At 32.9% G+C, this 13,577-nt stretch overlaps 1 protein-coding gene across 1 annotated transcript; it reads right to left on the bottom strand.

The window, feature by feature from the left end:
* On the bottom strand, positions 1 to 12,236 carry LOC111705009 (uncharacterized). Its single transcript, XM_023477434.1, has 5 exons — positions 12,077 to 12,236; positions 3,070 to 3,294; positions 2,747 to 2,842; positions 1,444 to 2,024; positions 1 to 1,078 (listed from the first exon to the last, which is right to left on the bottom strand). The coding sequence occupies exons 2-5, from the start codon at positions 3,269 to 3,271 to the stop codon at positions 1,025 to 1,027; spliced, it is 933 nt and encodes a 310-aa protein (XP_023333202.1). The 5' UTR covers positions 3,272 to 3,294; positions 12,077 to 12,236; the 3' UTR covers positions 1 to 1,024.
* Between the last annotated feature and the right edge of the window lie 1,341 nt (positions 12,237 to 13,577).

Here is a 13,577-nt window from a genome sequence, read left to right on the forward strand (position 1 = left end):
GTCTACAACATCTGGTTGCATAAATACAGGGATTAGAAAAACAGAGCTTGTGACAAAGACTCAGTTCCTTTGTATCAGACTATTTTGGATCAAAGATATGAAGATCTACAAAAAGATTTAAATTTTTTAATAAAAACAAAATAACTTGATAATCTTTAAATTACTGTTTACACTTTTAGATCTTAAGGTGAAAATTTTAATACAATTTAACATTTTCAATAAATGAATTGAAAAAAAAGATCTGATAGAAACGAAGATTTTGAATAATATGAATGCTAAGGCTAATATTTTTTGGCAAAGGGTTTTTAGTCGATCTCAGCATTCACAAGGAGTAAATATTAATACACATTGAGGATAAAAAAACACACAAACTCAAACAAATAATGTTGCATTGAGAGAAAAGTTATGAAAACCAGTCTTTTTAACTTTTGAAGTCACAAGTTTATTAAAAGGGGTTAGATTTTGCATTGGTAAAGAGGAATGAAGATATCATCATAGATAATTTTCATTCTTTGTTTCATCAAACAAATTTAAAATTATCTCATTTTCTTTTCAAATGCTCGTAGTGCAAATTTATGATCATTAAATAAGTTCCTTTCGGTTTTCGCTTTATTAACGAAAAGAGATAATATAATTATTTGATTAATCACGATTTCCATTGGATAACTTTTCTTTGAATTATAATCATAAGGTAAACTATTGGAAACAAATACTCAAATAAAAATGCAGTATATAATTTTTATGGAAAACTGAAACTAGAAAAAAAAATTTAAATGGAAAAATTGCTTTAGAATTATTGGATGGCTGCAAAAAAGGATGAAAAGAAGTCTTTTCTTTTTTGGATTCTTTGAATTAGAATGCTTAGAATATTACATTTCTAGTACCTAGAAATATTTGGTTCTAGAAGTTCTTAGCTAGAAGCTATAAATGCTGTAAACTCCAAGAATTTGGTTGAGAGAGAAATTTAGAATTCTAGATTTTGCATTCTCTTGAACTTTTGCCTGTCTCATCCTGGGATTTCAAGTTAGTAAATCTTCTGCCTGCCAACCACTAAATCCTCAGGATCAGGAAGTAATCTCTAAATTTTCAATTCATTCAATCCAAGAACGAAAACAGAGTCGAAAAAAAAATATTCTAAAAACATTATACGGGTACAAAAAATCTAAAAGTAAAAGTTTTTTTAGAAACTATACCAGGCCTTTAATGGATCTGTTGTTTATGAATTTAACCCTCACCCACTCTCAAGGTTCACAATATATTGATTTTAGAAACTATACCAGGCCTTTAATGGATCTGTTGTTTATGAATTTAACCCTCACCCACTCTCAAGACTCACAATATATTGATTTAGAAAAAGAAGTTTGTTATTCACAAAAGAAGTAGATTTAATTATTAATTTGTTTTCCCCAAACTTTAGAATAATAAAATTGTATTGAAATTTTCCTGAGTTTCATTTGTTGGAGAAAAGATATCACCATTATCACCATTAATTGATTCCAAAGTTCCCTTGAAATCATCAGGTTCAGGTTCATCAAAATCTGAGTCTATATGACTCTCTGACGAAGCTTCACATATGTTTATAAGTGGAACTGATTGTGCTTCTGCAATGGGGCTAAGTCTGTCTGATGACAATGAATTATCTTCCTTGTCAAGTTCAGATGTGTCTGTAAGGGTCACTGTTGGCACAATCTTTGTGCCATTCTCGACTATTCCGGATTCTTTTAAAATACCCGTCAAATCAGGGGGAACGCTGAGTTTTCTCGGTAAATTGTTTTCATTCTCACTGAATACTTCATTTTTAAACTCTGCGAAGGTAACTTTGTCTTTAGGACTCTTTGGAGATGGGGAAGGACCTTGCCATGATTTTTTAAGCGCTGATGGAAGTGGTTGAGGTTGCTCTGGGTCTGTATCCCTGACAAAAGGATGTCCTGATCTGGTTCTGGACAAACGTTGTTTCACATACCTACTTAGTTCCTCCTCCTCTCGAGCAGTTATAATACGGTTCACCATTACCATCATTAATCCTAGATAGTTGGACATGTTTCAGAGTGTGTTCATATCAAACATAATACAGAACAAATTACACCATTTCCCATCCCTACAAACACAGCAATCTAACTTTATATAGATATCTTTCAAGCCGACTTCTCTTAACTCACAATACTTCTTTACCCCCCNCACCTTCTTCCATTCACTTAACCTCTCATCCTCACACAGATTGATCTCATCAATCTGAATCCATTTTCTCAGATAATTGTTATTCTTTGTCTGCATAGACAGTAGAAAGTACACAAACTCAGGAATAAGAAAAGGAAAATTACTTCTATATTCTGTATGCAGTATTTGGCCTGGGGAAATGATTTTGGATAAATTATTGCCTTCTCAAAAACTATTCTGAATGAAAATATTCATAAATAAGATAAACCGTATCTTTTCATTGCAAACTCAATACCAGTGCAAACTTCACAGAACAATGTAAACTGCAAACAACTAAACAAACAAACATTCTGGATTATTCCGATGCAGAACAGGGTGATTTAATATTTAAAATAGGGCTTATATATCATTAAAACAGACAAAAACACCGACAAGAGAAAAATTATGTTTTCGCAGAGGAAAAAAATTATCCGGCTGCTGGAAATCAACCATTTATTATGTCTTGAAGTTTGGACCGGGCACTGAATAATTTGTCTAGAAATAAAAAGAAAGAATATTTATTTTTCTCCTCCAATAGTAAATATCCTACCTATGAATATAAATGAGACTCCAACACCGAATAGTCTACTCCAGTCTGCATCGATAATACTGCTTGGTATCATACTCGAGAAGATCATTATGAACCCTGAAAGATACCATCAACGATATTACAGACAACCCTGAATGACGATGAATGAAAAAAAATAATTTTGCCTCCATATAAGAACCAACTCTTGATGAATAGAACAGAATCATTAGTAAACAACGTCTAGATACTGCAGGGATAAAGAAAAGGAATAACTTATATTGTACATTGCCTTTTCCGCATTCTCTTAAGTAGTGTTGTCATTCTGTATTATGTTGATGGTTAACCTAGTAGTATGAACACTACTCCCAAGTGAAATGTTGTCACCGATGATGAATCACTTTCCTTCGGAGCAATTGCGATTTCAATTTCCGCGTCCATACTTGGCCTTCCGCTTTCTCGTCGGATTTTACTGAGTCGCCGTTGCTCACGACGCTCCCGCTCATTGCGGATGGCCATGGCACTCTGAATTGCCGATGTAAGAGGCATCTTGACCACCACACTTTATCTATCTAAAATAAAATATGCTTTTTTACAAGTTTTTACAGTTTTAAGTTTGCTTACAACTTTATCTTAAATTGTTACAATACAAATGTATGCCAGAAGAAATTTTAGTCAATCGAATTTTGGGCCTCAATGTTTAATTTCGCATTTATAACTACTTTAGTAAAATATGCCTAATGGTCAGTAAGGCTTTATTTATTTGTATTGAAGGAAGGTTCTGGAACATGTATTCTGGTAAATCTATTGTAATTTCCCTCCTCCATCTTTTACCAAACTGAGGTCTAGACCAGGAGTAAACAGTAATTTGGCAGCAAACATTTCTGCCAAATTAGACAAACCACATTCACGTCAGATTAGACAAACCACATTCACGTCAGATTAGACAAACCACATTCACGTCAGATTAGACAAACCACATTCATGTCAGATTAGACAAACCACATTCACGTCAGATTCATTTAAATGTCTCCAATATTTATCTGAATACTATTATTTAATGGCACTGGACAGACACAAAGTAGCAGTTTAGCTGCATGGAGCATTTATATTTTCTTTAACTTTCTTTAGATTTTTTGACAGGTACTTGTAGGTTTATGTGCGAATGAGAACTTTTCAAGGGCAATAATACTTTTGAATCTCAAGCCTGGGAATCTACGCTAATTTCCATATAACTGTTCAACCTGTCTTAGACGTTAGATATATCTAATTAGTGTTAGAGATGGACAACATTTCCAGATTTAAAGGGACTGTGCGCGTGTATTTAAGTGACCCTCCTGCAAAGATAGGAATGCTAGATTTACAATTACCCTTGAAATCTTAACCTGATCAAGGTTCACCGACAAAGGGTCAAACGACACAGGGTCAAACGACAAAAGGTCAAACGACACTGGGTAAAACGACAAAGGGTCAAAAGCGCGACAAAGGGTAAAACGACGAAGGGTAAAACGACATAGGGTCAAAAAATGCGACAAAGGAGCAAATTTTTTTAATTTTGACATCTGTTACAATTAGTATTTATTTATTATTATTTAGGGTTAGGTTAGGTTAAGACACTTTCTGGGCCGAGCGCTGCGGACTCATGGTCAATTATATCCATCTCTAACATAAAAGCTCCATGTACAAAATTGAGAGGAGGGTTGCGAGTTTCCTATGATTGAAATCAAAAAATATTTTTATCATTTTGACCTTTTGACGTTTGACCCTTTGTCGCACTTTTGACCCTTTGTCGTTTGACCCTGTGTCGTTTGATCTTTGTCGGTGAATCCTGATCAATAATGTGGAAGATAACGTCGTTTTTTTGACACGAAAGTGTTTATTTCTGTGAATGTCTCCATTTTTTCTTATAAGCAAAAATTGCACAAGACACTTTTCTACTATTTCTCATTTCTACAATAACTTTACAATGAAAGAAATGCTTTAAAGATTATATCTAAAGCTAGAAAAACTGACAAGAATAATTTTACGATATGATAACGCTGTGGGCCAAAAGAAGAGAGAGATATACTTTTGCAAATTCTTTCTTCGGAGACTTTCTTTTAGTTGAAATGTATCCATCTAGATGTCTAGGGATTCTGGAGAAGTGTTCTCTGGAGAATATACAAATGAAAACAAGTTTTGAGTTTTACTAACATTCCTGACATTTAAAGAAATAATCAACAAAATTAAAGTTTCCATAATAAGATTTAATGACTTTTGTAATTCAACTTTACAATTTGTTACCTTTTAAAAAACTCAAACATTGTAATTTTCTCATTTATCATTCAAGATTGAAATTTATATACAGGGTTAATTAACTACCAAAGAATTAGACTGCAGAGACGACTGTACGGAATTTATACTGTTATTTTATTTTATTCAAGCCTAAACTTTTTTCTCTCTTTTCCAGATTATTAAATAATTAAGCTGCATTTAAAGACCACATTCAAGGCAGCAGATTTTATTTAAAGAGTTTTAAGTCGTGTTTGTGGGTAACCCTCTATATTTAAGTCGTGTTTGAGGGTATCCCTGTATATTTAAGTCGTGTTTGTGGGTAACCCTCTATATTTAAGTAGTGTTTGTGGGTAACCATCTATATTTAAGTCGTGTTTGAGAGTAACCCTGTATATTCAAGTCGTGTTTGTGGGTAACTCTCTATATTTAAGTCGTGTTTGTGGGTAACCCTGTATATTTAAGTCGTGTTTGAGGGTAACCCTGTATATTTAAGTCGTGTTTGTGGGTAACCCTGTAGGCTGTATATTTAAGTTGCGTTTGTGGGTAACCCTGTATATTTAAGTCCATCTTCTTTTTTGAAAATTAGCTCAACTTTAAACCTGCCAATGACCATAATTTGAAAAATTACACAAGAAATCTGAATCTGTGACAAAAAAAACTTAATGTTCTAACTATGTGTCTATTTGAACCCTCAAGACGTAGACTAAGGAATTCAGTCTTTGTCACAAACGTAAATTTTCTAATCCCCATATCTTTTCAACCTGATTGTGTAAACCTTTGATATTTCAAACTTGTTATTATCGTGATTGTTTGATGAAAAAGAGTTCATAGTTTTAAATATATGAAATTCTCGATATTTGGTTGCAAAGATAAGGATTTTGATTTTGCGAAAACTTGATTTAATTAATGTGATTAATTGTACCAATATTCAGATTATTTGATTAAATCAATGAATTTTATCCTTAAATACTCTAAAATTATCAAAATATAAAAAAATGTTTAAGAATTATCAGTTAATAAATAAACACGATAAAATAACATTCTTCCAGAAATAGATTTTTTGATATGCGAGACTTATTTTTCTGAATATATCTATGATGTTTATTATTTATTCATTATATCTAATGTATAGAGTATAGTCGATGTACAATATATACATAAGAAGATATTGATATATAATTGAATAAAGTGTGTGTATGTAAGGTAGGAATATATAGAAAACTTCATGTATGACTTTGTTCATACATCATAGCACTATACATATTTCTATACAGCAGCCTACAGATTATATATATATATATATATAAATATATTCACTAAGCATTGAGAAAACACCTTTAATTATTAATGATAAATATATTGTATATACAAAAATGCAAAATTAGTTTTTGCACGAATTAATTAATAATGAGGAAGATATTTTTAAAGAAAAACCCAGATTTTAAAATTATTAACATTGATATGTAATTCATATTTGATCCGACAAAGCTTTCAATGGTATCGTTGGCATTTGATTCCCATATTGATCTTTAAAAATGATATGTTAAAATGGGCCAAATGATAACATGTGTTTAAAATTTATTTTAGATATACCTTCTTTGCTCCTTGTTTATTTTTCATGATATTGATATATTTTTTGTCCTGTGGCAAATTTAGAATGTTCTCAATTTATGATTATTTCTAAAATTATTTTGCAAGATCCTGCATATAAAATTTGAACTCAGTCGCGACGTTTATTGGGAGCCACTCATTAAAAAGAGAAGGTTTAATTATGTGCTGTCAATGATACTTTTCTTAGTAAATATGTTGACTTTTTACAGCTGGTTGAACGGGATTAGGTTCTCGACCTCGTAAATAATTCACAATTTAACAATGATGAAAATGTTTCAGATTAATTGCTTTTATTGGAGAATTCGAAAATTTAAGATTCAATAAAATTTCTAAAGACCATTTTCATCCGCGCGAGGTTTGACCCCAGATTCAAACCAAATCGGCTTAGCCGTTCGGAAGAATGATATTGAGTTCAATGCTTGATATAAACATCCCCCTCCCCTCAAACCAACTCTTCTCTATCATTGCTATTATGTACCCCGTCAGGACATTTGGAGGAAAATGTAAGCTAGATTCTGACGTGTGTATTTAGCTTAGTCAACTACACTGATCATTGTTATTAGTTGCAGTACGTGGAAAAGGGAAATGAAAATAAACAAAAATTTCGTGGGGGGGGGGTTATACATGGTCTATTTGGGTTATAAAAAGAGTTGTAGCTTTTTCTTCACCTTAATCATAAATTATAAAATGGTAAATAAAGACAACTAATTTTCATAAATATACAATGCTCCCCAAAATAATATGGTAAATGATGATTACTTTTCATAAATATAAGTGCTTCTTGAAAAAAGATTGCATATTAGAGAAAATTTGTCTTCACTTCACCATTTTATTACTGTATGTTGCTGTAAATGGAAGGAAGAAATAAGAAGAGAAAGAAAGGAAGAAAGAGAAAGTGAGAAAAGAAGATTATTTTGGAAAGCACTGTATATTTATGAGCCGTCGTCTAGGCTTACCATATCATTTTGGTGAGCACTGTATATTTATGTAAAGTAGTCATCATTTGCCATATTACTTTGAGGAGCACTGTATATTTAAAGAAGTCGTCTGTGCTTACCATATTATTTTGGTGAGCACTGTATATTTATGTAAAGTAGTCATCATTTACCATATTACTTTGAGGAGCAGTGTATATTTAAGAGAAGTTTTCAATGATTATTATTTTAATTTGGGAGCACTGTAGTGTATATTTTGAAAAGTAGTCAATACTTATCATTTTATTTTGGGGAGCACTGTATAATTATGAGAAGTTGTCTTCATTTACCATTTTATCATGTACAATTAAGGTGAAGAAAAAGTTACAATTCTTTATATAACCCAAATTTAGACCATGAATAAAACCACCCCTCCCCCCACAAAATGTTAGTTTATTTTCATATCCCTTTTCCACGTACTGCACCTAATAACACTGATCAGTGTAGTTGATTAAGCTAAATACACACGTCAGAATCTAGCGTACTTTTTCCAACAAATGTCCTGACGGTTTATGTACAGTACAGGGTGTCCCAATAAACATGGGCATACGAGATCACTTTAAAATCGTATTTGATTGGTGGCTAAATGTCAAAGAATGTGTCAAAAAAAAGACAGAACGTCTTCTGAGCATTTTAAAAAGTGGTCTGCCTTCTTTGTATCTGTAAAATTTATGGAGATATTTAATATTTCGTTGTTGTTTAATAAATTAGAATCTGGACAGATTTCTTAATATCTCCGTCAATCTTGAAGGCGCAAAAATGGTAAACCACATTTTGGAAATCCCAAGACTAGTAATTTTAACCATTTTAACTAGAATACTACAAAAATGTAATGTCACGCGGAATAAAGAAAATATAGAAATTCTTACATCTCTTGGGACACCCTGCATACATGTAAAAAATACAAAAGTTTTAGTCTTGGCCACTCAATCATCAGATTGTCATATTATCACAGAGTTAACTACATTTCCCAGTTGGACACTTTATAAGTTATGATTATTTCCTATTCTAAACTGTAAAGAATATAAGGTATGTCTCAGAGTTTGTGGTAAAGAATCCATTTCCGGCTCTGGTTGACCCGTCCTTCTGTAAAACCAGGAGTAGTCTCTAGAATCCAGACAGAATTGGTATTGGTTAAGGAATGTGGATATATATAGACCCTACTTTGTACTTTCCGAGACAGGTTCATATTTCTTTTCCAACGTAGTAGTAAACGGTCTTTACTTAACCCACATCCATCCAGTAAGATAAATATTAAGGAGGGGGGCTCAGCCCCTCCTGGATCAGTGAGATCTATAGTTTCCAAGGGGTTTTGAATTCCCAATGGGTGATGAACCAACCTAGAAATAGCAAAACAAAGCCCCCCCCCCCCCCACCCAGGGACAAATTCCTAAGTACGCCCCTGGATAAAGAGATAGATGTAGAAAGTACTTTTCACCCTTGAGCTAGGAACTTATGTGTGAGAAGAATACGGTAGATGTTTGATCTCAATATCCAATGTGAGCACTTTTAAATGGGAGATAAATGCGTGATTCCTTCATTTTGGTATAAGTGTTGTATATCGGTATAAGTCCGATTTAGGTGTTGTATACCGCGAAAACATTTTTAGCTAACATTTTTTAACGAAATTTCGCTTTGTTTTCGCATTTTTTGCTTCATTCATTTTCGCGAAAAAATGCGAAATTTCGCGAAAAGGTTTGCGAATTACGAACAAAAATATTTTTGCATTTCTTTGCATTTTTTCGCGAAACGTTTCGTTCGCTGGAACCCTAGCTCCCACTCAATGCTTGTTCCTGAGATTCACAACACAAAACTTCCTGGGTATTGTTTACGCATACAAGTGTAGATGAAAAAACGACAGTATTGAAGTCTGAATCTATCTTTTTCTCTTTCCGATGTTTTTGTAAATATTTAGCTTGATTTAACCGTCCTTCCAGGGACACAGAGTTCCATCTTATCCACCTTTCTGTCATTAAAAAAGCTCATTAACCTCAGAATTCTGGATAAAATCAAATATTAAATTGGAAATTATTTTTTTATAATTGTTGAATATTCATTGATCTCTGGCAGGTTAGCTTAACCAATCTTATCGCATGTATTGTATATCAAAACTCCTGCAGAAGTTGTGCATTTTCTCAATGGGTAGTTTTTTACTAGTCAATGTATAACATAATTTTTTATTATTCTCAAAAGCAAGTTTTTGCAAAATTTGGTAAAACTTTCCTGAAATCGAAAAAAAGGTATTGTGCATTGAAACCTAAATTGAGTATTAAAAGAATGTTACTGGAAAACAAACGTAAAATAGATATTTATATATATATTATATAACAAAGCTCTCCGCAGATAAATATGAATATAAGTGTATATATGTTAGCTGTAGCTGTAGGGCAAAATTCCACTGACAACGCCGGCAATTCAGCTAGTAGTTTATAAAATCAATAATGGGTATTTTTCTTAATGAACATAAATATCCAAGGATTAGACAGTAATATCTATTAAAGTATTGATATAATGACTGTGGTAAAACAGGAATAGAAAGTTAGTCAGAACTTTTTATTATTAACGAAGTTAAGTTTGGGTCACAAAATATATATCGATAGAATGGAGAGGGACTGTATTAAAAAAATTAAAGGGGGTATAGGCTGAAACCTAAGAACTTCAGGAGTTGATCGAGATCTATACTAGTTCTATCTGATGTTCCTGTTTCGAGAAATTTATTTGAATATAATAATTTTTCATAATTGATAATATGATTAATACGTCTGTATTACGTGACCAGAACTCCCACCAATGGCAGTGAAGTTTCATTGTCATGTGTTACAGACGGAGAAATTTTCAGTTTTCATATATTTGAAAATAATAAATATGTATATTTGCTCTACTGTGATACTTTTTAAATGAATGCCAGAAGTACTTATCATATATTGAGAGTCAAATGTTAAATAATTTTCACCGCCAAATAAGCTAAAAATTTGTAAAATGTCAAAACTTTTTGAAAATATTAAATTAAATTCAACGCAAACTGCACAGTTTCAAAAGTGCACACTACAATATGTTTCAATCTATAATGTGCTGCCACAAAACTATTTATTATATTGCAGAGGATGAAATCCCCAAAGTAGGATTATAAAATACAAATTTTAGAGCGTCGGATTCCATGGAACCAGAGAAGACCTACTCATCTTTCTCTCCTTTAATATGCTTGTTCCTGATTTAAAATGCGTTCCCGACTTAGAGTGCGTTCTTGATAATAAGAACGAGTTTCTGATTTTAAACGTTCTTTTCAAAAAATTCCGTTCCCTTCCTTTACAAATCGTTCATTTTTAAGGTCGCGTTCTATAGCGTTCGTTCTTTTTTTGAAATGACGCGATGGGATCTTTCTTGATCGTTCCATTCGTTCTCCTGAAAGAACAATCGTTCCTCAGGAACGACGCCCAGCACTACTTGTTATTCATTATGTATTTATATCTAGAAGCAATAATGTACTCCTAAAATATCTCGTTAAAAGCAGATTTTCATGTTATTAAGTCTCTATATTCGAAAACATAAAATTAGTAAAAGGTAAAATTACAAAAATATATCAGATGGCAGAAATGGATGAAAGACAAAAATTAAAGTAAAATTGCACCAACAACTTGAAAATAAGAAGAAAACTCATGGTTTGAATTCTAGTGATTATTCTTTGGAAATTCCTCAAAATATTTCAAACTTTTGGGACGATGAAAGATTTTGGATGGGAAAACATTTTTTTTCATAAGAGAACATAGATATGTATTACTTGATGTCTCATATTCTAATGCATAAATATAAATTTCATCTCGAAAATAAAAGTGTTTCCGTGCAAAATTTTGCCCGCAAAAAAAAAATTAAAAATTGATTGTCAAGATAAAAATATTCCTGACTCCAAAATTAGGCGAATTAGAATGATAAAAATAGGAAGAAATATAATTTTCCACAAACTCTGCATCTTTGCAACCCAATGGCATAGACCTTAGATATTTCAAAACATGAATTCTATTAGTTCAATATCATCAGGTTGCAAAGATAAATTGATAAGACAATTTGAGCTTGTGGCAAAGGCTCTGTTCAAATAGGGAAAAAAAATCTAACAGTACTTTACATAGAATATCCAAAATATAAGTTTTTTATTTCTGAATAAGTTAGATTGCGTACATTTGCGTACAAAAGAACTAGTACAGTACAGTGCCAAGGTTTGGGTTCTGTATTCAACTATGTAATAATATATTTGTTATATTATGGCAACTGCGTATTTATATAAACCTATATTGATCCTAGGGTATAATGAATGTATACCAATATGTACAAATCTTTCATTACGTTCAAATATACCAATAACACGACATTTTACTATAGGACCAATTCTAGTTTTATTTGTTTATTGTACGTGATTTATTACGCTGTAGTGTTTCTCTATCAAAAACTGTTATATCGTCTATTTGTGTATAAACTGTACACTCATGTACCGTAGTTTTACCTTCAATTTTTCTCCGTAAGATGTCAGGGTGATCCATTAGACCTGGATAAGCTGTATGTCAAGTTCAGGAGGATTGGTTGATGGATGATAGATTTCTAGAGGATACATCATCCTCCAGTAGAGGTTAGTTTATACTACTAGAGGAGGAGAGCCTGGAGGACAGAGGACTCTAGAGTTGAGAGGAGTTATAGAGGCCACACCTGGAACCAACTCATACCTGGTACCCATCCTCTCATCCTTCCCATCCTCCCATCCTTCCCATCCTCCCATCCTCCCCATCCTCCCAATCCTCCCATCCTCCAAACCTCAACACCCTCCCACCATCCCAACCCTCCCCATCCTCCCCATCTTCCCCATCCTTCCCATTCTCACCATCCCAACCCTCCCCATCCTCCCCATCCTCCACATCCTCCCCATTCTCCACATATGCATCCCCTCCCATCCCCATCCTATAGATATTAGCTATGAACAGGGTGTATCTATAAAAACTATAGTTGATGCCAGAGTGCCTGAATTAAATCTGAACAGATTTCCATGTTTCTAGACAAATTTCCGATTTAATATAGGAAAACATAAACCTTGTGTCATGTCATGAAATTGAGTCTATGTCACAAACTCTTATTTTCTTATCCCTGTATCTTTTCAATCCAATGTCGTAGACCTTGGATATTTCAAACTCTGTTAGATCAAATAATATAGTTTTAAAATATCAAAGGATTACAGCATCAAGTTGCGAAGTCGATATAGGGATTCTAGAATTTGATTTTTGGCCAAGACTCCTTTTATGTACGTATATTGTTTAGGGTTAAGAATTGATGATTTGACATCAACTTCTGGTTGTTATGAATATATATATATGTATATATATATATATATGAAGGGCCCAGCGTTGCCTGTGAAAATTTTTTTTATGAAAAAGTAAATGTGTCCTAATCTATATTTGAGCGAATTATACTTAGATTTCTTTTTTACATATCCAGATTCTGATTTGGCCACATTATAAATATGTTGTCTGTTTTGTAATATCAAAATATATTCACACAGACTCATTACTGTAGCTAGTACAGGGGCTGGTGGGTCAACTATAGCTGTAGCTACTGTAGCTAGTACAGGGGCTGGTGGGTCAACTATAGGTCTAGCTACTGTAGCTAGTACAGGGGCTGGTGGGTCAACTATAGCTGTAGCTACTGTAGCTAGTACAGGGGCTGGTGGGTCACGAAAAAAAATATATTCGATTTTTTAAGCCTAAAACACCCCCCCTGGCCACACAAGAGTGTCCATAAAAAAAATTCAGCCCAATTGGTTCGGCCGTTTGGCCGACTATACGCAACATATATGTATGAATAGTTTTATTATATAGATATATGAATTTTATAAAGGTCTGTATTTCCATTAGGCTGTAGCTACAGTAACTTCAACTTTCTTTTTCTACTTTTATTAGTTTTATACTAACCATACTTTAGAAACAGTCTGTGTAAACCTTACACTTCTCCAGCTTAAT

The sequence above is a fragment of the Eurytemora carolleeae genome, unplaced genomic scaffold, assembly GCF_000591075.1.
Source record: "Eurytemora carolleeae unplaced genomic scaffold, Eaff_2.0 scaffold637, whole genome shotgun sequence".
Classification (NCBI taxonomy): Eukaryota; Metazoa; Arthropoda; class Copepoda; order Calanoida; family Temoridae; genus Eurytemora; species Eurytemora carolleeae.

Coding starts and splice junctions, on each gene's coding strand:
- LOC111705009 (XM_023477434.1), bottom strand. CDS start 3,271: ATGCCTCTTACATCGGCAATTCAGAGTGCCATGGCCATCCGCAATGAG. Junction 2,843..3,069: donor AGTAGTGTTCATACTACTAG/GTTAACCATCAA, acceptor GGTATCTTTCAG/GGTTCATAATGATCTTCTCG. Junction 2,025..2,746: donor AGTCTCATTTATATTCATAG/GTAGGATATTTA, acceptor CCAACTATCTAG/GATTAATGATGGTAATGGTG.